Source organism: Typopeltis vanoorti, chromosome 19 (genome assembly GCF_054136105.1).
Source record: "Typopeltis vanoorti isolate ZY-2024b chromosome 19, IOZ_Tvanoo_1.0, whole genome shotgun sequence".
Classification (NCBI taxonomy): Eukaryota; Metazoa; Arthropoda; class Arachnida; order Uropygi; family Thelyphonidae; genus Typopeltis; species Typopeltis vanoorti.
In genome coordinates, this window is record NC_143567.1 from 23,748,195 (window position 1) to 23,775,008 (window position 26,814).

Below are 26,814 nucleotides of genomic sequence, written 5' to 3' on the forward strand. Positions count from 1 at the left end.
ATAAATAAAGTATTTAAAGTATTTCTGATTTTTTTTAGCTGAAACTATATATTTTCGCACACTTTTTAACTGCTCTACATTTCAAACGCATTTTTTTATCCTTTTTTTTTTTTACCAAATTACAAAGTCCAAGTACCTTCTCACCTTCCTCTTCTTCAAAGATGACTGTTAGCGACTTCCATCCTCTTGATGCAACCATATCTCGATACGCCTTACTTAAAACAAAAGGACTAGGATATAAATGGATTGTGTAACCCTGATGACCAATTCTAAACCTTGGCTGGATCTCCATGTGGGGAACATTGAGCGTTGTGCAGGTGGATTGAACTACGGGACTACTGGACGGAGAAGTGGGCCCAATTGCTGCTACCACTCCATTGTCGAGTACTGAGCATACTGAAAAAAATTAATAATTTAATAATTTAATGATTAGTAATTATTAAATTATAATTTATTAATTATAATTTAAAATTCAGATGAACTGACCCTTACCTAATTTTGCCATACGGAAGGCATTATCTTTTTTAGCCCTTGAAATTCGCGACGCTAACTGTACTCTCGGTAACAACCTGTCTGCATTGACTTGCTCCACAACATTTCGTAAAGCTATATAATGGTCATCTTCGGTGTTGTCAAAGAGTCCAGCTGGAAAGAGATGAATATACCTTCAAGCAATGGCTAGTCTATGTTGAGACAGATGATGCATTTATAATTTTGTATATCTAGTAGATACAGTAAGAAAACTCCATGAACAATCTGAAGTTTTGACAAATGGTAATACTGTACTCAGTTTCCTCTTTTTCATTATAAAAAATGGTGAAACGTTTCAAAAATGCCCTATCTTCGTATACATTAACGCCCTCTATCAGTTTTACTTCTATAAGCAATTAATCGTTTCAAAATTAATAAAAGGGTTAGCCGGCTTTTTATTTTATTATTATGTGAAGAAATAATAATCGTAAGCATTGTTGTGAACATTTTTTTTTTCGTTCACAAACAGAACTGTTTGTGATTCAAGGTCACTGATATTGTCAGCTATAGTATGGCAGTCCACTTTTATGGACAAATTTTTTTTTTTTTTTTTTAAGCTAACGTTATTTCATGCAAGTATATTAATTGATAAATGTGAATCAGTTATGAATTAACGAAATTGAAGAAACAGATTATAGTTAGGCGAACAATCCATTTAACACATATTTTTTACTCAAGTAAATCAACGTAGTTGGAAAACCAAACAAGGAATAAACAGAATTAAATCGAAATCAAAGTTAGAGCATGTCAAGAGAAAGAGAATACTCCTCTTGTATTACAGTATATATGTAATGGATTTACCAAAAAAAAAACTCCATTATAATTTCGGTTCTAGTTTCTGACTAGGGAACTTTTCTGTGTTTTTGAACAGGTTAAATTACTTGACCTTTGGCTCAGACAAGTACGATTTGTTTTCCGAGTAATTGAGAATTTAACCCCTAATTCAAGACTAAAATTCTTGTTCGAAAAAGACTCGAGTGTTAGGGTTTAGGACCACGAGAGGGCGCCAACTGTTTGTTACACTCTTTCCAATTCTTCTAATATTATTGATAGCCATATCTCCATTTTCAGCTACAACTAAAGGTGCAGACTGGCTATCTTCCCATTCCCCAACCCAATTTTCAGGAGCTTCCTGAAAAAAAAAGACCATGTGTAATCTCTTTTAGTGCTAGAAATCAATTACTCAACCCACGGTACTAAATGGAAGACAGGCCTACAATGCTTAGTGGAAGCGATTTACGCAAAAATATTAATAACATAATATTATTATTACTACTACTAATAATAATATTATTAATTATTAATACATTAAGATCAGTGGCGGCTCGTGGCTTGAAATCGTGGGGATGCTGCAACTTTCGAAATATACACACACATTGTAAGTACAGTGTATACGTGTTTGGATAAAATATCAAAATTATGGTAAAAAATTTTTTAAAAAAATGAAACATGAAAAAATATTGTTTGTTATCGATAAAATTATACAGTTTGGTGTAATTCAAACTTACTTAAAAATAAAAGCCATTCCTTTAATTGTAATTAAAGGAATGGATTTACAATTTTTGGACATTACAATTAAATCCTTTAAGCGTAATGTCCAAATATTTAAAGAGACAGAGTAAACACGATAAGCACTACGAACACTCTACTACTGGCGCAAACTGCATATAAACAACAGTGGAACTGCGCGACGGACAGTGCCACATTACGCTAATAGCTCGCATCTCACTATGACGTGTATATGCTTGCGCGCGTAGCAATATGACACTGTGGTAAACACAGTGCTGCTAGCGTCCTTCGCCTTCCTAAGTGCTACACGATGTATTTTTATTATTTTTTATACAAAATAAGAGAACTGTACATGATTGTTGATGATAAAATTAAAAATTACAGGGAAATATAAATAAATTAATAAATATATTTATATATCGAGAAAAATTGGGGGTGCTGCAGTTCCGCAGTGACTATGCACGAGCCGCACCTGATTAAGATATTATTAATAATAATTATAAGAGAACCATTCTTATGCACCAATCCAACCTTTGTTGAAGTCACTTCACCACAAATGCTGGAGTGCCTTAAGGCACTAGCCAGTCACCTAATCTCTTTCTCTTGTATACAAGAAACCTGAGCACAATCAGCAGTAATCCTGTCGACTGCTTTTCAGACGATAGTACTTTCCATTCATCCTACTCATTTGACAAGATATGCAGTACTCTGACATCCAACGGTACAAGATCATCTACAGCCAGTGCTTTAAACTTCGATCTTCATATTATCCTTCAATGGAATAGCCTTGTCATATTCAATGTCATCAAAACACAGTCTTGCCTTTTCTCGCGCAAAAGAGTTTCCAGTTCACCTACCCTTATCCTCAGTAATACACAAATCACCAGATAATATCAGATCTCTTTGACTGGACTAATATCGTCGACAGGTTGTAGCATAGAGGCAGCCTGCCTCACGGGCAGGCTGCCTCTATGCTACATAAGGGCGTTCGTTCAGCCATATCGCTACGCTAACAATTCCTGTTAGCGTAGCAAGTGCAGAAAGAAGATTTTCCAAGCTTAAATTGATCAAAAATTATTTGCAAACAGCAATGACCCAAGAAAGATTGGTCGGTCTAGCAGCTATATCGATAGAGGCGGAAATAGCTTATAATTTAAATTTAGAAGAGCTTATAAACAGTTTCATTGTGCGATATCCCGTAGAGCAGACATTTAATTAATATTATTATGTAATCGTTTTTCATTAATGTTTCTCTTGTAACAAAAACAAAATAGTAATTGGCGATTTTCTTATATTTTTGTCTTATAATCCATCAGGGGCGATATTTAACTGTTTGCTTCAGGGCGCGATCTAATCTGGCGACGGCCCTAGCCTGCACTAACGTTTACCTGTAGTTTCTCCTGGCATAGACACATCACATCAACAGCGTTCTCAGAATCCAAAAACTAGTCATTCTCTTTGAATCAACAGGTTACGTTAGGCTCACAGATGATCCCTCTCTTATAGATTCACTTCAACCTCTATTTCACATACGCAGCGCAGTGTTTCAGCACTGATTCTATTCTACAGGCTTCAATGATTTTTACGGAAGAGCCATTGCACTTTTTTTATACTGATCCCATACACGAGAGTCAAAGAACCTATAAGCAATCAGTAAAAAAAAAGTGCAGTGGCTCTTCCGTAAAAATCGAGCCTGTGATGCTCTTTATATATGATTAGCTAAACTGAACCCCAGTAGATTTTCTGAACCTCTGGGAGATAGTTTCCATATCCAGACTATCAGGCCCGATGTTCGACCCTGCCTAGGAGAGCACCTTTCTTAGTTTGCGGATGGCTTTGTGGGTCGTCATGCGAGATTCTTGGTCAGAGATGAAATTAACACATTGCAATCACGTGATAATGTTGTCTGTAGATTATTTTGCATGAGGCAGTCTTTGATAGGATATAGAAGCGCAATCAACTCTCGGGATATATCTATTTATTTGTGTTATTCTAAAATGTGAGATGCCACAAAATGCCTTAATTTCTCTTATATCGCCAAATTTATTGCAGATATAAGCTAGCAACTCTCTCTCTCTCTCTCTCTCTCTTGCTATCAATAATTCTGTTTTTCCGGTTCAGACATTGTTGGTTACTATAGCAACATATTCTGTTACCATAGTAACGTGCATGACTTTCCGTTTTAATATGCTAAGTTAAAAGAGAAAAAAATTGTCTAAAAGAATATTCGTACTCGATCCACCTCCAACATGCACGTAATTTTTTGGTTGAATTGAGATTTAAATCCTTTGAACGTCGCAAGCTGACAGATATTTAGCACATTTTCCATATGGAAGCATAAAACCGGCTTTTTTTTTATATATAGCTATTTCTCTGTGGCTGCCACCAGACGGCTCTCTTGATGACCAAATGAATAAAACATCAGGTATGCTCAGCTGCTGATTTCTTCCTACTGAACCACATGCGGCAATCAATTCCTCTGAAAAGACCACTTCGAACAAAGAATTTTCTAGATGATTCTAATGGATGCAACCAGCAGAAGCAGACAGTCTGAATGACAGAATAATTTAGAAAATAGCTTGCGAAATATTCCATAAATAGAGATGGAAATCATTTTTCGTATTCAGTGGAAATTTGAAGGAATAATTATACTGACAAGTAGGCAAGAAAGACAGTGTTAAAATTGTTCTTCCTTGTGTTATGTTGTGTAAAGTAACTGTAAAGTAAAGTAACAGTTTTCTGGCATGGAAAAATAAAATCACTTTTTCCGATCCAGCTGCATTCATCTTTGTCAGGAACACTGGCAAGTGAAAGCCTTTTAAAGCCGTGGGATATTGAAAGAGAGATTTGTCTGCATTGAAATATTTTTTGCTTTCTTTAAAATTGGTCTAAAGAGGATAACAATTATATGTTTTTATTACATTTAGACTATTCATATTTGGTATTTATGTACTGTAATAAACACAAAAACTTATTCTGATCATATGACCATCGGTTTAATACATATATGTACAAGAACGCCGACTAGTTTCGTTAGCATACTGTCTAGCTTTGTCAAGAATAAAAAAAAGGTGAAAAAAATAATAGATGTAAAAAAAAGAAAGAATACAGTAACCGTTGTAAACGGTTACTGTATTCTTTCTTTTTTTTACATTTATTATTTTTTTCACCTTTGGTTAGGCAACCAAATTTGACAGCTCGCGTGACAGTGTATGCATGTAGTGAGATGCTTCAGTCATTATTGTGAATACGCGTTACATAGTTTTTAGCGTACTGTAGTTCCGCTATACTTAATGAATTAATCAGATTTTTCCATGTATCTTTCAATACTTCTCCTTGATTTCTGTTCAGGTTATTTCCTGTCCGTAGGACCACTGCTGCTTCGTTGAATATTCGGCATCTGTAATCATCCTCTATATATGGCATTGAGCTGTTTTCCCAATCTATTGCATGGTTAGAAGTTGAGAAGTGATGCGCCAAACCTGAGTTATCCGTTCTGTTCTGATTTACATCTCCAACGTGTTCTTTCTGTCTAATTTCCAGGCTTCTTGAAGTTTGGCCTATGTGTAGGAAAGTCCACAAGGGCATGGTATTATTTGAAAAATGGAACGCTGTCTTTAAGGGATCTTAAAAACTGTCTAGTGGTAGTGGTCGGTTTAAACACAACTCTGATGTTGTAAGGCTTCAAAATTCTAGCAATTTTAGTGGAAACTGAACCAACATAGGGGGTGACTACGGATGAAACGTAGTCACCCCCTATGTTGACAATTAATGAACGGTGAAGGAGAGAAAGTGGCATTCCGGTTGTAACTGATAGACAGTAGACCATAAAGACATAATTATTAGAGCGAAATGTTTATAGGAAATACATGAGTTTCAATAAACCTTAAATTATCTTATGACCGTAAATTAGCGATCTTGGCAAAGAGGGCTACCAGTGGAACAAGAGCGATGGAATACATACTGGAATTCATTGATCAACTGAGATGCTTCCAGATGGTGGAGAGGATGACCTTTGATGTTTTCTGTTATTATTTCTAACAAAATTGAAGTGATGATCTCTTTATGGCTGGTTTTTATTAGAATGAATTCTTAGGCTTGTTTCCTTTATTTAGAATGCATGCCAGTGAGTATGAATGGTTTAAAAGACTGCACAGGATGGATGTAAATTCTAGAGTACAAATTTAAAGCAACAGGGGTCCATCAGAAATTAGAATACGTGTGAGAATCTGAGCTATTGAAATTACTTCGGATGTCTTTTTGAAGAAAAGGCAACTTTTTTTACATTTATTTTCTGAAAATGGTGTTTCATTATTAGCTCAGATAAACGGGAAAACCACCAATAAATTACAATTGTCCTAAAACCAGCAGCCATCTGCTCACTCACAACATTCACGATATCCTCCTTTCACTTCTTCAAAACCCTTCAAGGATGACCTTATCTAAAATGACGCATGCGCACTATCGATCGCTCTTCCTAGCAGTTAACGCATCTAAGATGACAATCTCGTGTCATCGGTGACTTCTTCATAATGAGAAGCCATCACAAGATTTGTTAGTGTACCTACTACCGTTCTGACATCTTCGAACGCTTTTGAGAGAAAGAATTCAAAAGATCGATGAGATGCTGTCACCTGTGAGCGTCGACCCGATGTGACATCTATTCTTATGTGCCTCTACGAATTCAGCAATACATCAGTAACCCAATGTAACATATGAATTAGTGCAGCAATTTACATAAAGCAATGATGGCTTCGGATTCTAGCAATATTAGATAAAATAGCAAATACTTTCACGTTCAGAATAGTTCCTTATTCCATGCCAGCTTACGTATTAAGACGTTAACCAAAACAAAAGCATCGGAGAAAGCAATGACAAAGAAATAGTATAAACAAACTCTTCTACTATCGTTCTGTCCGCAGTCACTCTAAAAATCACATCTGCGTCCTCCTTCGTTCTTTTACTGCCGTGATCGATCAGTTTGTTCTTTTGTTGACCAAAGTCTACTGAATGAAACTGTTTGGCCAATACTTAGATGGAGACGCTTGTAAATCTCCCTTTTTTCCCCCCCCGAACTAAAACCAATCACGTTGCATTTCAAAAAATGCATTAATTGTTTAGAAATACGTGGGGATAAGCGATATATTAGTAAAGTTTTTTTGTTTGAATGGCAAATGAAAATATTTACATTTAGTTCATTGTTGGTTGGTAAAATAGACATTGTTAGCTTTTCAAAAAAAAAAAAAGTAAAATAAACTAAAACTCTATTACAAGAAAGAATAAGAATAGAATGTTAAAATTTAATTTAAAAAGTAAAAGGAAAGTAAATGAAATAAATAAAAAAGAAAAATTTATAAACGAATAACGAAAAAAAAAGAAAAACTATATAAATCAAGTAACTACAGGAAAATATAGAAAATATAAGAAAAGTATTAAAATTATAACCTTGAATAAAAAATAAAAAAAAAAAGGAATGAGGGAGATTGAGGTGAATCAATCGACCGTGAGATGCGGTGATTGATTCATTCAATCCAATACTCTTGGAGGGTAATGGATGGCAATGCTGTAGCCAATGAAGTTCTAACTGAGGCTCGGCTATTGCTGTTACCCTCCTGCCATGATCAGAGCTTTAATAATAGCTCAATAACACCTTATCCCTACACTGTCCTCTACAGATAACGGGGAAGATGAAAAGCATTCTTGCTTCGCCCCTTTAAGCCAGTCCTTATAAGGACTATAAGGACAAATTTGAAAAAAAAAAAAGTCCTTTTTAGGACTTCCAGGGTATCAAATGGCAATCTTGTAGCCAATGAAGTTTTAACTGAGGCTCGGCTATTGCCGTTACCCAGCCATGACTAGAGCTTTTTAGCTCAATAACACTCCATCCACACAGATTTATTTCATTCAGATGACAGGATAAAGAGTCAAGAACTCAGTCCATCGCCCAGTTCTTTTAAGAACTTAAATCAATCGACCGTGAGATGCGGTGACTGATTCATTCAATCCAATACCCTTGGATGATAATGGATGGCAATGCTGAAGCCAGTGAAGTTCTAACTGTGGCTTGGCTATTGCTGTTACCCTCCTGCCATGATCAGAGCTTTAATTGCTCAATAACACCTTATCCCTACACTGTCCTCTGCAGATAACGGGGAAGATGAAAAGCATTCTTGCTTCGCCCCTTTAAGCCAGTCCTTATAAGGATAAGATTTGGGAGTGAAAAAGATGGCGGGTTCGTGTGTTAGTGTTTCGTGTCGTGTGTATTATTGATGATATATAAGTAAATCCTAATTTCAATAATATATATATATATATATATATATATATATATATATATATAGCAAGCTCAGCAACAGAATCAAATTGCAACTATACCAGATGACGAGTCGTCCTATAATCACCTATGCCTCTCCGGCCTGGAGCCACACCTCTAATACTAACATTATCAAAATATAGCGAGTGCAGAACAAATGCTTGAGAATGATTCTGAACGCCCCGTGGTACACTGAAACAATCAACTCCTCAGAGACACAAATATGCCCTATATTATCTCTTTTCTACAACCCTTAGCAACCAAGTTTTTCCTAAAAACGTCCACACATCCCAACGATTTGGTTCAGCAAGCTGCAGCATACGATCCAACGGACATATTCAAATATAGAAGATCAAAAGCTATATTAACCTCCTATAGCGATGCATAATCTCCATGTGCAATCAGAGCGAGCAAACTGCTCATAAATTTTACCCTCACTGTAACCGCAACAGATAGCGGGGAATATGAAAAGCATCTTGCTTCACTCCTAAAGACATAAATGTCAGTTGTCAATAAGATTTGGAGCTTGGAGGGTAATGGATGGCAATGCTGTAGCCAATGAAGTTCTAACTGAGGGTCGGCAATTGCTATTACCCTCCTGCCATGATCAGAGCTTTAATAGCTCAATAACACCTTATCTCTACACTGTCCTCTACAGATAACGGGGAAGATGAAAAGCATTCTTGCTTGGCCCCTTTAAGCCATAAGGACTAAGGATAAGATTTGCTAAGCTCATGGAATGTTCTATATAGTCTTATCAAGGAATATATATATTTATAAAAATAAATTTAACTGACTATATATATATATATATATATATATATATAATCTTATCAAGGAATTTGGTAAACTCATGGAATGCTCTGTGTAATTTCACATTATCTTACGCTTTATAATCTTACAATTATGAGTTGTAATTGTAACAGTCTATTTTCACAGAAATTACAGCCGATCTTTGTCCTTATGAATATGGCAAATAACACTCCGTATTCCCTTATACTGTCGGAAATAAGCAAGGATCAACGATACATATATGATCTTCAAACAGTCTGTTACTTGGTTATAAAAATAGAATCCCTGAAACATAAAACACAATATCATCGATGCTAACGTTTTGCTCACGCCCAACGTTGTTGCAAGGCAAAACATCGATGCGTGAAATGCGGAGATAAGCATGCAACTGGCTCATATATATATATAAAAAAAAAGAACACAGCCAGCGAAATCAGCTAACTGTTGGGGCCCACTCAGATACTAGCAGCATTGAAATCCGTCGCCACTACACGCACACCCAGATCGACTTCCTGAAGAAATAAAATAGCTCATCCGGGAGAAAAAACAATTAAGACGCCGGTACCACAAAATTATGGCCATCGTTGATCACCAAGCGTTTAACAGGGTTACAAATCAAGTTCGCTACGCACTAAAGGACTTCGGCAGCATGCAGTGGGACACGAAGTTTCAATTCCTGATGAACAGCCCCTGTGGTAAACAATGAAAACGCTCCAAATTAGTCGCAGGCCCTTTCCTCTAATAAATGGAGGAAGAATTGCCTACAGTGATATCGACAAAGTCTACCCCCCCCACTTCTCAGATAGCCTAGAAAAACAATGCATCCCCAGCTACAACCACGCACATCTAAATTTCATAAGGAAGTTGCACAGAAATGCCAACCTTCTAAACCGCACTAAATCCACGTCGCCAGGCGAGGAGATCAAATCAGGAAACTTAGAGCCAGAAAGGTGGCAAGACCACGCGGATATGTAAGAAATTATTCAAATTCCTCCCACACAAAGGCATCGTACATCTCGTGACCGTATTAAGATTCAATTACTTTCCTACACGCTGGAAACTAGCAGATGTATTCCTAATTCCAAATCCGGGAAAAGAAATGCACGTCCCTCAAAACTACCCTCCCATTAATCCACTTTCCTGTACAAGCAAAGATGCAGAACGCACAATCCTTTCGTGGCTTCAAGAAGCAGCAGAAGATGCGGAAATGAACAGTTCTGATTCAAGAAAGGCCACTCTACAACACATCAGATTTACAGAATTATGAAAACGTCAACCAGGGATTCGAATGACGACAACACTCCAGTACGATCTTCTTGGACGTTACCAACGCATTTGATAAGATCTGGCACTAGGATCTATATTACAAATTATTCCAAGCAAAATTCTCAACACTTCACATTTACTCATCAAATCCTATCTCAATAATTGCAAATTCAAAGTAAAAATAAACGAAATCAGATCTATAGTAAAAAAAGAATCATAGTGGGAGTCCCCAGGGTTCCCTGCTATCGCTCTTACTTTTCTCCATCTATACGGCACACCTTCCTATATTGGTTTCTATTATCACCGCTCTTTATGCAAATGATATAATCATCATAGCCAGATCACTTCGTCCCGAAATAGTCACCAAGAAACTCCAAATTGCAACCGATGAACTAGAAAGTGGTTCGCCAGGTGACGAATCTCTGTGAATTCGGAAAAAACTGTGCAGTACTCTTCACTAGAAGACCATCAAATCTGATAGAAACTGTACACATGTTCAGAAAAACCTATACACTGGCAAACCGCCTCCAAATACCTAAGAGCACACCTAGGTAAAGGTCAGAACTTCAGGATGCGCACAGATAATATTACCGCAAAAAAAAAAAAAAAAAAATCAGAATATTGTCCTTCTGTATTCCGTGTTGGACAGAAATAGCCATCTAAATATGAACAAGATTCCACTTTACAAAACATTGATAAGACCTCTCCTAACCTACGCTTCACCAGCCTGAGGTTACACCACTGAATCCAAAATAAATGACTAAGGATGACACTCTACGCCCTGTTTCTTCAGGAATAACCAGTTGCATCGTGCCACCAAGATACCAGTTATACGGATCCTTCCTGGAAACTGCCGCTCAAAAGTTTTTCATAACTCCCTCCAACCACCGCAACTAACTAATCCTTCAAGCTGCAAATTACAGAATGACAACAACTCTAAATACAGAAGACCGAAATCCAGTCTAGCAGACGCATCATCAGCAACCACTAAAAGTTAAGAAGGACGGGCCAAGCGCCCACTCCTCAACTTCCACTTACAACCGCTAATTCCGATGTAAGGATTAAGAATCAAGGAACCAATACATCTACCAAAGAAGTTGATAGCTTAATATGCAGTTTTCTTTTAAATTTTTATGCGACTCCTATCCACGATAGGTTAGAAATGTATAGTACATTAGTACCAACAGTGGGCTAAGGATTTGTTCTATTTCTTTTTATTAATTCGATATAATTTTTCTATTTCTTTACATAATCTGAAAACTGTGCTTAAAAGACCAAACACAGAAATGTCTCACACCAGGCATGATATGCTCTCTGCTAAAGACAATTACAAACATATTATTAATTATATGAAGAGCCAAAGGCTTCAATTCGGCGACATAAAGTTATTTAAGTTAAGGGATATTACATCCCATATTGTTTCATAGCTGAATAATAGTAAATATATAAAGTTCGGTGAGTCCAAGCGTAAACAAATACCTAGACAGTGTTACAACTAACCCTTTAGGGAGTGCAACACTGAGGCAACTCATGGTAAGGTTGGAGCAAGCTCCGATCACTATTTCCCCATAATGTGAAACCCAGCTCCTAGGAGCGGTATTACTGTTCTACATTATGAGTGAGAGAAGGTCACTACCCAGACCGGTTTCAACCTTTATTGAGGTGTATTTAAGTAAAGACCTCTCTAAAAATTAGGATTAGGACGATCCCTAGACCACTCAATAGCGGCCGAAAGACCGTCCAACTCAGCGTTGTTCCACTCAGTGACAGACTCACTCCGTCACCGAGAAGAACTTCTCAGCGTTGGCTCTACCCAGTGGCAGGCTCACCCCACCACCACCACCAGCCAGGGCCATAATCTCAGCGGTGGCCCTACTCAGAGACAAACGAAAACCTATCCCAAGCAGAGCCTCTCATATCTATCTATCTATATATATATATATATATATATATATATATATATCTAACTATATCCAGCGTCCACCTCTCATCAGTGAGTAGGTAGACCTAGAAATACCAAGTTTATAGTTCTTATAAGAACTGGGCGATGGACTGAGTCCTTGACTCTTTATCCCGTCATCTGAATGAAGTAAATCTGTGTCTGTGCGGATGGAGTGTTATTGAGATAAAAAGCTCTAGTCATGGCTGGGTAACTGCAATAGCCTAGCCTCACTTAAACTTCATTGGCTACAGCATTGCCATCTGTTACCCTGGAAGTCCTAAAAAGGACTTTTTAGAAATACCAAGTTTGTAGCAAACAGAACTTACATATACCCTACTATGAGAATTGCCAAGAAGGTGTCCTAATAAATTATTAATTATATGAAGAGACAAAGGCTTCACTTCGGCGACCTAAAAATTATTTAAGTTAAGGAATATACATCCCATATTGTTTCATAGCCGAATAAAAAACTCAAAGAGTTTCATGCTGAATATAGTAAATATATAAAGTTCGGCGAGTCCAAATATCTAGGTCTACTTAACCGTAAGCAAATATCTAGTTCTACTTAACCACTGATGAAACAATATGGGATGTAATATCCTTTAACTTAAATAAGTTTATGTCGCCGAATTGAAACCTTTGGCTTTTTATATAATTAATAATTTATTAGGACACCTTCTTGGCAATTCTCATAGTAGGGTATATGTAAGTTCTGTTGGCTACAAACTTGGTACTTCTAGGTCTACCTACTCACTGATGAGACCTCAATAAATTGAAACCGGTGTGGGTATTGACCTTCTCTCACTCATCATGTAGACAGTAATACAGCTCCTAGGAGCTGGTTTTCACATTATGTGGAAATATCAAGAATAGTGATCGGAGCTTGCTCCACCCTTACCATGAGTTGCCTCAGTGTTGCACTCCCTAAAGAGTCAGTTGTAACACTATCCAGGTATTTGCTTACGCTTGGACTCGCCGAACTTTATATATTTACTATATTCGGCATGAAACTCTTTGAGTTTCTTATTCGGCTATGAAACAATATGGGATGTAATATCCCTTAACTTAAATTACAAACATATCCCATGGTGGAATTTGAATCTGCTACCTGGTTACTGGAGAGCGAATACGCTAACTACTTGGCCAACCAGACTAGCTAATATAATATACTAAAGCTTCGAAGGACAAACCGCACTTAAAAGGAGACCGGATATACTTGTCAATAAGATGGTCATGGACAGAATGGTTTTGAAGTTGGGATGAACATCTTGCCGCTACTCTACGGACCTTAATCTACTTCGGTCTACCCAAGTGGTAGACGCCATCAGAATTTATTGTTGTCATGGGAACAAGGAAGCGAAAGTCTCATCCATTTAGAACATTCGTCGAAAATTAAAGTAGTTTTTTTTTATTTAAAAAAATAAAGAAAAGAAGTTTAAATAGCATGTATTACAGTGACAAAATACAGAAGAAATAAAATGTATTAAAATCAACTACTACTTGCTTCTAATAGCAACGCATATAAAACTTAAGGTTTGAAATCAATAGGACTACAATCTTTTTTATTGTAGAGGAGAAGAGTCTTAAACTTCAGGGGAGAAGTTTAAGATCCAAACCCCAAATTAATCCAAACCCCAAATTAGACCATCGTGGACCATTATTAAAGGTGGATAGAAAAGAAGAATTGTGTCATAGCCCAGACTGTGAAGTTTATAAAACCGGATGGCGAAAATAGAATGAAGTTAGATAAACTGGGAATACATGAAAGAATCTATTGAGTCTTCTTTCATTTATTACCATGTCTGACGTCTCTACAGAGCAAAATGATCTACTCCTGTGTACAAACTCGCTCACAACTGTTGCCTAACTTTGAAATAATACTAAACCTTTATTTCTTTGTGTGTTGCTCTCTCATAATGCTCCTAATCCGCTTATGGACTTTCTTTCCCGTTAACGTATAACCTATTTTCCTACCCAGTTCATAATTTCGTCATCTCCTTCATACCATAAACCAGCTTATCCCATATAAGGCATCTCCTTTTCTTTATGTCTTCGTTTATTAATGGTCAGTAGTGCAAATTTGGCTTGCTGCTCCGAGGCAGTAGTCACTGTTAACGTTCCAGTAATATATTAGGCTCCCTTTGGTTAGTGTAGATGTGTTTCATATAACAAACTATTTGTAAGACATATGACTTCAAATGTGCACTTAATTGGAGTGACTGAGATTTGCCAATTTATTCAGGGAATTTCAATCAATTTCGTTTTGAATTCTTAACTTACAGCGTACATCACTTTAAGGACAGTGAAAAACAAAATAAATTTTTATTACAACAATAACAACAATCAATGTACATCCAGAGACAAATCGGTATCTGATTCGCGCTTCATTCGTATATTATTTATTCGTTCCTGGGAGGGTCTGGGCAACATAAGAAATATATTAAGTCGTTATTTCTTTCTTTAATATTACGTCTTTACATTAATTTTCTTTTCATCCATATGTTTTTATTCAAAGGCAAAGAAATCAGTTGAAGAAAATTAACGAAACAAAAAACGAAATAAAGCGACAATGAAAAATTAAAAATAAAATAAATCAAAACCAAAAATGTAAAAATACAACAAAAAAGCGAAATATAAAAGAAAGAAAGAAATCACAAGGGAACAGTGAGATAACGTAGGGAAAAAAAAAAGAGAATAAGAAAACAAAATGAAGAAAATAAAGGAAGCAAAATTAAACAGAACTAATTAAAAGGAAGTAAAAAACTTTAGAATATTATTAAACCGGAAAGGATGGGAAATATCCATTGTTATTTTACAACCAATTAAAACGAACCATATTACGTTTGCAATTTTAATTTTGAGCTGCCTAAAAGACGCGAAGCTCGTGTATTCATCCTTTACTATCGTTTTGATTGCAGATTTCAACTGTGATAACTTCATTGACCTTTAGGTTCTCATCAGAGACCAGGAAGGAATCCAGAAAGGCGGGGGGGGGAGAAAAGTTTGATGGTTTCTTCCGAGGATAGAGTTCCGTACTCAGCAAAATGAAAAAAAATAAAAAATGATCTCTCTCTCTCTCTCTCTCACACACACACACACACACACACACACACACACACACACACACACACACACACACACAAATTTCATGTACTGTAAGCAGCTACGTTTAATCTTTCTTTCCACAATCCTTCAATTTTCAGTCTACTAATGAATTTTAGACTAACCGAACCTAATTTCTCTGCTATCTCAGCGCACATTCTTAAGTACCTTGGGGTTCACGTAATTCCCTCGGCACTTAGCGAACACGTACGCCCTGACAATATTAGTCCAGATACAGAAGAACAAAATAACATTTCCAGTGCCGCTGATGATACTGTTAATGAACATTCGCCACAGATGGCTTGAATAGCCAGACTACGCAATGATGTCTCAGATAAATACGCGAACCATTAATAATAATGAAAGTAGGATAATGGAATTTTCCATATCCCATAATTCCTATCTTTAACATCATCGTGTTCCCGCATCAGCTTGCATTTCTTGTTCCTTACTCTCGTTTAATGACTGGTCATCCTCGGTTCTTTTACGTTGTGTGTGTGTGTGTGTGCGTGCGTGGCTCTCGTTCCTGTTTTCGATGCACAGCTGTTTCCAATGGCTTTGAGAATCCAGTAATCGATTCTTAGAATTCAGACTCCTGTAAGTTGGTGAACGAATCTATTTCGGGTGTCCCAACACTAATCATTCTTAGAGTGATGGCATCATTTAGGAGTACTTAATATGCAATGATCATTATACAAAGATGCGCTTGTCTGTGCGTTTCTTTTGCACTTGGTAGCCAGATAATTAGAACGAAAATTAGATTCCAGTTAAAGTAGTTGTAGGGTACCCAAGCGAGTTGATTATTGTTGTCATGTTGATAGATGTGTTCATGGAATTCAATCCAATATATACTCTATCATCTCACCACAGAACTGTAAATAAAACATCGCTTGTTTAATGAAGAAAAAAAAATAGATGAGATAATAAAGAGACTCTGTGTGTGCAACCTTAACTGGTCTGTGAATCCAACTACCAAAAGTTACAAACCTCTCACCGAAGGCAATATAGGGATTACATAATCAGAGAGATCTGTTCTAGAGATCTCATAGGCTTTTGAGGCCTTATCTAACCTCCAAGTAAACATAATGACGGTGTCCACCTACCACTTAAAGATTAAAAACACGACTATACCACAGTGATATTCGAAGTAACGGCCTGTAGATTATATTGCTTACTTAATCATCATTGACTCAATAGAATTAACTAGAGGCTCTCAGATTCTATCCAAACTCAAAGAACGTATTACACTTTTTGACCATCTGGATTCGAACCTGGTTTGGAAACCTGAAATTCCCAGTTACGTCAAACAGCTCAAAATTTGTAACAGTACACGTGCAGATAATAATAATAATAATGATAATAATAATAACTGAACCATCAACTTCTGAAGATATTGCTTAATTAATATTACACGTCCAGGTGACCCTAAAACACATCAACGCTTCTTTCTACACCCAAGTACTCATTACATTATCATTCGGAACTAAAAGATGAATATAAAATCTAAAAATGAGCGTATATATCTAACACTGGTAGCCTCATCAACATTAGAACAATTTCTGCTTAGCTAAGAGCAATTGGAATGAAGCTACACATTGTGCAACCACCAGAAACGTGCCATTCTCTATAGAAAAGATGTTTTCTAAATATCATATCTCATCACACACGAGGTTACGCTGACATCCGAAATATGAACTGGGTGAAAGATGACATCTGAAATTCCCTCAGAGAATCAGTCTGCATGCAATTTGCTGAGTCGGCTACTATTCTTATGAAATGCAACATCGGCAATTTTTCCTTCAAACTCAATTCGTGGTTTGAATACATGAATTGTATCGTCAGTCAGGATTTCATTAAAACTGTTTGAAAGTTGTCATTAACATGATTACTGAGTTCTTGTAGGGAATTGCAATGAGGAGTGGATAACAGAAATACAAAAAAAAAAAAAAGACAAGACAAGAGTTCGTTGAAGACATTTGAAAAAATACAGAGAATGAACAAGCAGGGTAATTTTTTTTCTAGAAATAGAAATAAATATCAAAACAGTGAAAAACCGCACACAAATAATCAATTGGTTGATGATATTGCAATCAAATTGTTTCGTAAAGAATTATTCTGGTGTTTGGAAAGCAGAAATGCCGAAGTTATTTTGTACTTTATGAGTTTATAAGGTGACCCCGATGTACATTTTATATACATTTTATTATAATTCATTCGAATCTTTCTTAATTTGTGTACATTTTTCACAGTGTTTATTTAAAATTTTCTTTCGTATTTATAATGATAATAAGTGAAAATATATAATTGCATTAATTGGAATCAATTATACTTAATTGATCTGCAATCAATAATTTGCAACTGATCCATATTTTGGGATAAACATCGGCACTGCAATTGTCTTAACTGCAATTTGATGACGTTGCTAATGACGTCATCATTTCATAGTTATAGTGACAGACGTCATTATTCAGTTTTGAATAATAACTGTCACTATAACGTATGTCACTATAACTGTCACTATAACAATTATAAACTGTAATTAACGATCAAGTATTTAATTGTTTGTCATACAGCAGGAAATAGTGTACAACACAGTGTTTCTGATTGAACAGTCAAAAATTCATGTAAATAATCCTGTTTGACAATATTCTATTAACGAACTTAAAAGTGGGTCAACTAAAATCGATGTAAGCAGCTTATGATGCAATCTATGTTTTTATTTATTTATTTATTTACTTTTATCTGCAGATAGATCATGCTAACTACATCCTAATGTTAAAGGAAGGAATACATTAGAGAGAGCAAATGATAGTGTGTGTGTGTGTGTGTGTGTGTGTGTGTGTGTGTGTGTGTGTGTGTGTGTGTGTGTGTGTGTGTGTGTGTGTGTGTGTGTGTGTGTGTGTGTGTGTGTGTGTGTGTGTGTGTGTGTGTGTGTGTGTGTGTGTGTGGAAAGAAGCTTGAGTGATCAGGAAATAAACATGTAATTTGTTATCCCCGTTTTATAACGGTTCCAGTTCTGGATGGAAAGATACTGCAAACAATCGGTTTTGAGAGTTTAACATGGAATAATGTGTTCCAGTAATGAATGCAAACCGATTCAAAAGATTCTTAAACATACTCCAATGATGCCTTTTTTTTAGGTTCCATGAGTTTTGGGATTATTTAACGGTCAACGAAAACATTTTACGAACTCAACGATAAAAGTTGTATCCTTACCTATGTTAGCAACTTCCTGCTCCGTCATGGAAACAATCACCAATCCAACCAATGTTGCTGTCCATACAGCGAAGAGACACATAATTCAAAGTGAAGTAAGTTTGGCGTGTTGAGAAGTTACCCCGTGGGCCTGTACATCACTTATACAGCCCATCAGCAGGCCACAGGTAGATACATAACTTCCTGGGCAGCAACGGAAGAAAAAAAAAAAAATTGTTCTACAGTTGCTCACTTGCGGCTTCTCCACCCTTCAATTAATTGGAGAGATGAAGTCAAACGCCAATCCCGTCACACACGCACGCACACACACACACACACACACGGGCACCCACGTGCGGATTACTGGCCTGTCTCCAGCACTTTATGAACCCCGTTACCTGGCCAAGATGAGACCGAAGGAGCAAGCAGGAGGTACGCTGTCCATCGGATCTCAGACGCTACGGCTGGTGCAACAGACATGGATCGTCCGTACAGTACGGAGCTCATCTCCGATTGGCCAGCCGCGGAGAGTGTCGAGAGGGAGCTTGCCAGGAGGCGGCTGTCGACAGACAACTTCGTGGGAGGATTAAAAGAGTACGGACGGAACCATCCCGAAAGGGAGAAAAAAAAAAATTCTACGGGATCTTCCGACGGTTGCACTTTTCGAAGAGAATTTCGGCGATCGGTTTTCTCCGTACGTCGTAAGGACGGACTGCGATCAATATTGGCGTCGCCCCACGGTAGAACACATGTTCGAATGCAATGTATTCATTCGCTCTGAACATCGCGAATACGAGTTTTCTCTGTAGAGGACATCTCTGCATTGTAGGAAGATGCTGGAGTGCATCAGGAGGGAAATCTAATTTTCTGACATTAGCTGACTTACTTGGGAAGACATTTGCGCAAAACATCGATGAAAACAAGAATATAATCTCTTATCAAATTTAAAATAAGCTGAACAATTAAAAAATCATACAGCATCCTAAAAAGAAGCTTTATTTCGTGAAATACTACAAGTTCTGTGGATTAGTGGAATGGCAAAGCAATAAATCCAAATATAAAGTAGAATTCGACATAAATAAACTGTATAAATGGGGAGGGGGCTCAGCTCTAGAGAAAAGTTATACGAATTGTTCCCAGAGGACAGTATAACAGCCTCCAATACCATCTCAAGGAATTTAACAAAATTGTTATTTTATTCAACCATTGCGTTTGTTTTTACGTGACAAATGAGAAAAAAAAGCATTCAGCACTTTGAAATGTTTAGACATAATCCTGTAAATGGCAAACAGTAAATAAAAACGTTACGGAACTCTTAAAGTAGACTTCAGTATTTGTGATTTCTATCTATAATGGGTAATTGTTTCCTGAAAGGGACATTTAGTATGAGGATTTAATCTCAAAAAAAAAAAAAAAAACAGAAAGTAAGAAAAGTAAAGTAGAGAGCACTTTGGCTAACTTTCTTGTCATAAAGTATAGAATCATGGAAACTTAAATTTAGTCATTACATGAAGAATTTCTAATCAAAACACTTATTTTATATAAAACTTTCTTTTTTGTGATATTTTATTTTAAAATTTTTAGAAATATCTAATTTTTTAGAATTTTAAATTATAAAATACTAATAACTTACTACACACTTATTAAAATAAATTATATACTTGTAATAAATAATTCATTTGCCATACGATTGCCGAGGGGCGTGGTTTGGTGATTTCCATCGACCGTGAGATGCGGTGATTGATTCATTCAATCCAATACCCTTGGAGGGTAATGGATGGCAATCGTGTAGCCAATGAAGTTCTAACTGAGGCTCGGCCATTGCTGTTACCCTCCTGCCATGATCAGAGCTTCAATTGCTCAGTAACACCTTATCCCTACAGTGTTCTCTACAGATAACGGGGAAGATGAAAAGCATCCTTGCTTCGCCCCTTTAAAAAGTTGCTGTTATCCCCTTGGGCGACGAGTTTTTGAGTTCGCTCTCTTAAGGTTTTTGCCTTAAGGGAGCACTTTGAGTCTCCGGGGAGGGTGTTCTCAGGCACGGCACGCTGAGGGGCTTTGTCGGTGAATTATTTTCCTCGGAATTTGAGCGGTTCTGCTCAGTGGTCGGGGAGCCCGTCACTGAGTGGAACCAACGCTGAGATTAACGTTGAGTTCGCTCTCTTAAGGTTTTTGCCTTAAGGGAGCACTTTGAGTCTCCGGGGAGGGTGTTCTCAGGCACGGCACGCTGAGGGGCTTTGTCGGTGAATTATTTTCCTCGGAATTTGAGCGGTTCTGCTCAGTGGTCGGGGAGCCCGTCACTGAGTGGAACCAACGCTGAGATTAGGACGGTCTTTCGCCCACTATGGAGTGGCCTAGAGATCGTCCGTATTTTTGAGATTTCACCTTTACTTACATAGTCGGTGATTGATTCATTCAATCCAATACCCTTGGAGGGTAATGGATGGCAATACTGTAGCCAATGAAGTTTTAACTGAGGCTCGGCTATTGCTGTTACCCTCTTGCCATGATCAGAGCTTTAATAGCTCAATAACACCTTATACCTTCACTGTCCTCTACAGATAACGGGGAAGATGAAAAGCATTCTTGCTTCGCCCCTTTAAGCCAGTCCTTATAAGGATTGCGTCATTTAAATATACAAGTACTTCTAAATGATTTTATTTTATGACTGCTATTGTTTGAAACTTAAATTATAAAGTATTCGAAATTTATTACAGATATTAAAATAAAGTAGAAATTTATTTATGTATAATGAATAACTTATTATGCCACATGGTTACATAATGTTGAAGTAATTGTATTACGTTATTATTCGTATAGAGTACAAATTGATCAGATTTCAGTGCATAGTTCTCCGGATAATCTTTCACTTTTTAGCATGACTGTGTGGTGTACAGAAAAGCCACACGAAGCTTCTACGTATGTCGTGATCAAGGAATTGCCATTCGACAAGAGAAACCTAGGGATCTACAGAAGTTGAAACCGGTTCTATATAGATATTATAGCGAGAGAAAAAATTAGAGGGAAATTACTAAAAAAAAAAAAAACCTATAAGGAATTTCTCTCAAACATCAATACATGGATACAAACACGTCCTATTCAACAACCCCTCCCCCTTCAAAAAAGTTAAACTGTGCACATTCAGTGCTTGTCCGTGGGAAAAAATGCATTCATAATCCATCTATATATATATACGTTTCCGAGCAGATATAAAAAGTTAAATCTACACCTGGCTCGCAATAGGTACTGAAATAAAACCACAGCCAACTATTCATCTTCATCAGATATGCTCAGCAGACGAATCGAACGAGACAGCAGAAACGCCACCTGAACCAACAAACAAATTTATCAAAAACGAATATACTCAGTAATTTATATACTGCAGTGATATTTGTAATGATAAAAGATGTAACAATGTTTAATAGTATATATAAAAATACGCTGTATACTACCAAACTGTGATATGGATATTGAATTATTATTACTTCCATTATTATTGAATTATATGTTGTAAAATATCTGCATTGAATACATGATATATACTTTTCAGGATATACAGGGTGTTCGGGATAAATTTGACAGTTTCGTAAGGAAAAAGAAAATCTTCTTTGTATCTATTAAATTTAATGAATTGACAAAAAACATTACAGGCAGAGTTAATTACAATACTATCAACAAGATTTACTCAAAATAACCACCATTAGCATCGATCACAGCTTCAATTCTGCTTCGGAACCTCGAACAAGCTGATGCTACAGTCTCCCTGGGAAGGGCCGCAAAAACTGTTTTAATTTTATCCATTAACTGGGCTTTTGTATTACTGGAAGTGCGATTGGTGTCTTTTTCAACTGCGCCCCTTACAAAATAATCCATGGGGTTAAGGTCTGGGGAGTTTGGAGGCCAAACATTTGGACTGGTGAAGTCGTAGAAATTTTCAGACAACCATTTTTGACTTTTCCCAGAGGTGTGGCAAGGGGCCGAATCCTGCTGCCATACATACGGCCTACCATTGGCTACCCTTGTTATCCAGGGCTTGACTACAGTTAGCAACTCCACGAACAAAGCCCGAATTCCAATGCCAGGGTTCTTCAACACCTGTTCCTGCAGATTTGCGAGGAATTCTGCTGTACGAACGCAATCAGATCGTCTGCTAGGGATCTTTCTTCTTGCTACATCCTCGTAGTCACCATTGCAAGTCTCTAGTTCATGCCTGATTGTTTTTACTGTATTCAGGGAGCATTGGGCAGCAGTCGTAATATCCTTATTTTGATGGCGGGCACGAATCATCATGATACAAGTTATTCTCTTCCATGATTCAGGTGGGTTCCAGCTATCCATCCTTTCTGACATCTTGTATATGAATGAAGAAGGGTCCAAACTTTTAAATGAAGAGAAGTGTGTGTTAATACATGTAACTTACGGAAAAATATAATTAATTATAAATATGTCAAATTTATCCCGAACACCCTGTATATATATATGATAGCAATACTTCAATTGTCCTCTGTGCAAATAGAAACCGAACTTTTGATAGAAAATAAAACACATGCCAATTATAATTATTCCAATCATTTATTTCAATAAATATACTTTCCCTCAGCTTCGATACAGCGTTTGGCACGATCAATTAATTCGTTACATGAGGTTTTTATATCGGTATTTGGGACACTGTTGAGGGTCGTGGTTACTGCCGCTTGAACGTTTTCAGTGGTGTCGTATCGCTTTCCTTTCATCGGCAAATGAAGTCGGGGAGAAGAGAAAGAAGTGACAGGATGCTAAATCTGGTGAATACGGCGAGAGATCCAACACAAAAATTTGGTTTTTGCTCAAAAATTGTCTCAAAATGTTTGAACGATGAGATGGCGCATTATCGTGCAAAAGTGACCAGCTGCCTGCATCACGATATTCATGCCGTACGCAACGAATTCTCGCTATCAATCGCTTCAAAACTTCGAGATAAAACTCACCATTGTCCGTTTAGCCAGGCGGAAGGAATTATTTGTGGATAATGCCCTTCGAATCGTGGAATCGTAAAGACAAATCGACTTTACTTTTGACTTCTCCAAGTGACTTTTTTTTGGATACCCCTCTTCTGGTGGTCTCCACTCAGCCCTCTAACGCTTTATTTCGGATTCATACTCAAAACACCACGTTTAGTCACCAGTAACGATCGTTTCAAGGAAGTTTGAGACCTTAAGAGCGGTGTTAATGACGTCATTGCAGTGTTGAATTCGATACATTTTTTGGTCGTCGGTCAACCTGTGGGGAACAAATCGCTGTATCTTTATACGTCGATTTGTATAAATGAAAATAAACGTCGTCATATATATATATATATATATACATTTTTATAAAGAGATTTAATGACTAAAACCGAGAATAATTGTAAGGCTTTAATGATATAAAATACTACTAGTTTCGGTTTTTGACAACCTTCTTCAGGTGTCTTCTAAATATAGTAAACAGCAATAAAAACACTGAAGTTTAAAACTGAGAAGCACAGGAAAAACGCAGTACATAATTGACATGAAAAAATGTTGTATTTACTTTTAAGTTGTTCTTACAAACGTGGCATTGTTTGTTGAGTGCATGCTTGCAGACCCTCGTGAATGCCGGTACTGAACAACAGCAGAGTGGCTATCAGGGATGTTGTAGCTCAAATTGTTATTTAAATGTTCACTATTAAGGATGATTTCTCTGGACTCTACAATTTTTCTTTCAAACTCATCATGGCAACAAAAGATGTTTTTGGATCTATATCTATATCTATATCATCTATATCTATCTATCTATCTATCTATCTATCTATATATATATATATATATATATATATATATATATATATATATATATATATATATATATATATATATATATATATATATATATATATATATATATATATATATATATATATATATATATATATATATATATTTATATATATATATATATATATATATATATGTTAAAGATGGCAAGCTATTTTAAACCTGGTTTTACTCCATTTCCTAAGTAAGCAAACAGACAAATAAGTCAAGTTTGCGCCTGCACGTGTGCAAGCACCTAGACTTGCACGCAGGCGCAAACTTAACTTATTTGTCTGTTTGCTTACTTAGGAAATGGAGTAAAACCAGGTTTAAAATAGCTTGATATCTTTAACATATATTATATATTATACCCAAGGTAAAAAACTTTCTGTATATATATATATATATATATATATATATATATATATATATATATATATATATATATATATATATATATATATATATATATATATATATATTAAGTTTGTGCCTGAAACATAGTTCAAGTCTAAAGATGGTATAACACCAGGGCAACTTGTTGTAAAGGTGGGTAAAGCTCTGATCACTATTCTTAGTATTTTCCCATAATGTAAAGCACATCTCACTAAAAGATGTATACTGCAATACATTATGGGGTGGGTCACTACCCAGACCGGTTTCAACCTTTTTTGAGGTCTCCTCAGTGAGTAGCTGGACCCTAAATACCAAGATTATAGTAATACGGAGCCTTATCAACTTTACTTATAGAAGTTGCAACAAGATGTTATTATTTTCTTTTTCTCTTGAAAAATATGAGTATTTATTCTTATTAAAATATGCAAATACGAAACCATTCACACTTTCCAAGAAACATTTAATTACAAAACTTATTTTCCATGTAACCAGTTCAGTAGTCCTCTAATTAATTTAATAAACAAAAATGCAGAATTAAGCGCCCTCTCTCTCTCTCTCTCTCTCTCTCTCTCTCTCTCTCTCCTAAGAATTTTAAGTTTCCAACTTTTTTTAATCTTCAGGGGATGTTTAGTTCTTGTTAATATAAACGCAACAACAAGGGATTTTATATGTCATATAATGAAGTAACTTTAATAAGATACAATTGAAACTGCCTACTAAATAAATATTTTATACATTTTCTCCCTTTTATTCAAATTTTAACTAATAATAAACCTGGAATCTCAAACACCTTTTGAAATCATACATAACCTTTGCCTTAATATAGACTTGCCTGATTATCTGTTGCATTGGAAGGTTGATGAGTTAATCGACCGTGGATTGCGGTGATTAATACCCTTGGAGGGTAATGGATGGCAATGCTGTAGCCAATGAAGTTCTAACTGAGGCTCGGCTATTGCTGTTACCCTCCTGCCATGATCAGAGCTTTAATAGCACAGTAACACCTTATTCCTACACTGTTCTTTACAGATAACGGGGAAGATGAAAAGCATTCTTGCTTCGCCCCTTTAAGCCAGTCCTTATCTTTATAAGGATAAAGATCTGTTGCATTGCTGCATAAATGGGAAAGGTAACTATTAATAAATGAAAATAACGTGATGTATAACAAAGAATGGGCTCACTGTTAAGTGCTGGAGTCTAATTAAAAATTGATCTGTAGATTGAGGACAATATTTGACCTTCAAACTGTTACATTATTGGAATATTGTGTAGTTGTTCTTATCATATACATCGAAAGTGGTTTGACATCAAGATACTGTATTTGTTCTATTGTTAAAACAAAATTCCTAGAACATTGAATATAACGTACACATAGTCAATGTTCTCGTTAAATAACGCGGCAGATTTTTTTACTCGCATTTTTATTATTTTATAAATTGAATTGTGTAAATCCTTTTAACTGTTAGAGTGTGTACTTTCCACCAGGGCGCATGGGCATTGCGATAGCCCATGCGTCTACTTAAACAGAGTAGACGAGAGAACAATACTTCTTTCGTATATTCAGTTTGTATTTTCTTGTGTACAATAGTTTTAGTGAGATGGTGTTTGTGGCTCATGGGAAATATTCGAAAATGGATTTTTTTCGTTCAAATAAATCAAGATGTACATTTTAGAAACAATCGAGATGCATCCAATAGGAGCTGAAACAAAATGGCCATAAATGAAATGGGGATCGCCGACATCTCCAAGATTGACAACAAAAGTTTCAACTACAGAGTGTAGAATAAAAATAAAAAACATTCCGATCATTTTCTTCGAAATTCATTGAATTGTTTATAAGGATTTTTCCCGAAAGTTCATATAGTTAACAAATGCAATAGGTGAGCAAAGGAGTAGCAGAAATGAACAAACAGATGGATATTACTTCACAACAATGCACCTGCACATTGTGCATTAAA

General features: G+C 36.3%; 1 protein-coding gene across 1 annotated transcript in view; it reads right to left on the reverse strand.

Moving 5' to 3' along the window:
- The window catches only part of LOC150095911 (glutamate receptor ionotropic, kainate 2-like), an 87,744-nt gene that overhangs the window by 26,435 nt on the left and 34,495 nt on the right, over positions 1-26,814 (reverse strand). The window contains exons 2-3 of the mRNA XM_090409561.1: positions 493-645; positions 145-396 (exon numbers count right to left, since the gene is read on the reverse strand). Coding sequence (XP_090265687.1) covers positions 145-396; positions 493-645 — 405 coding nt within the window. The remainder of the gene's footprint in view (positions 1-144; positions 397-492; positions 646-26,814) is intronic.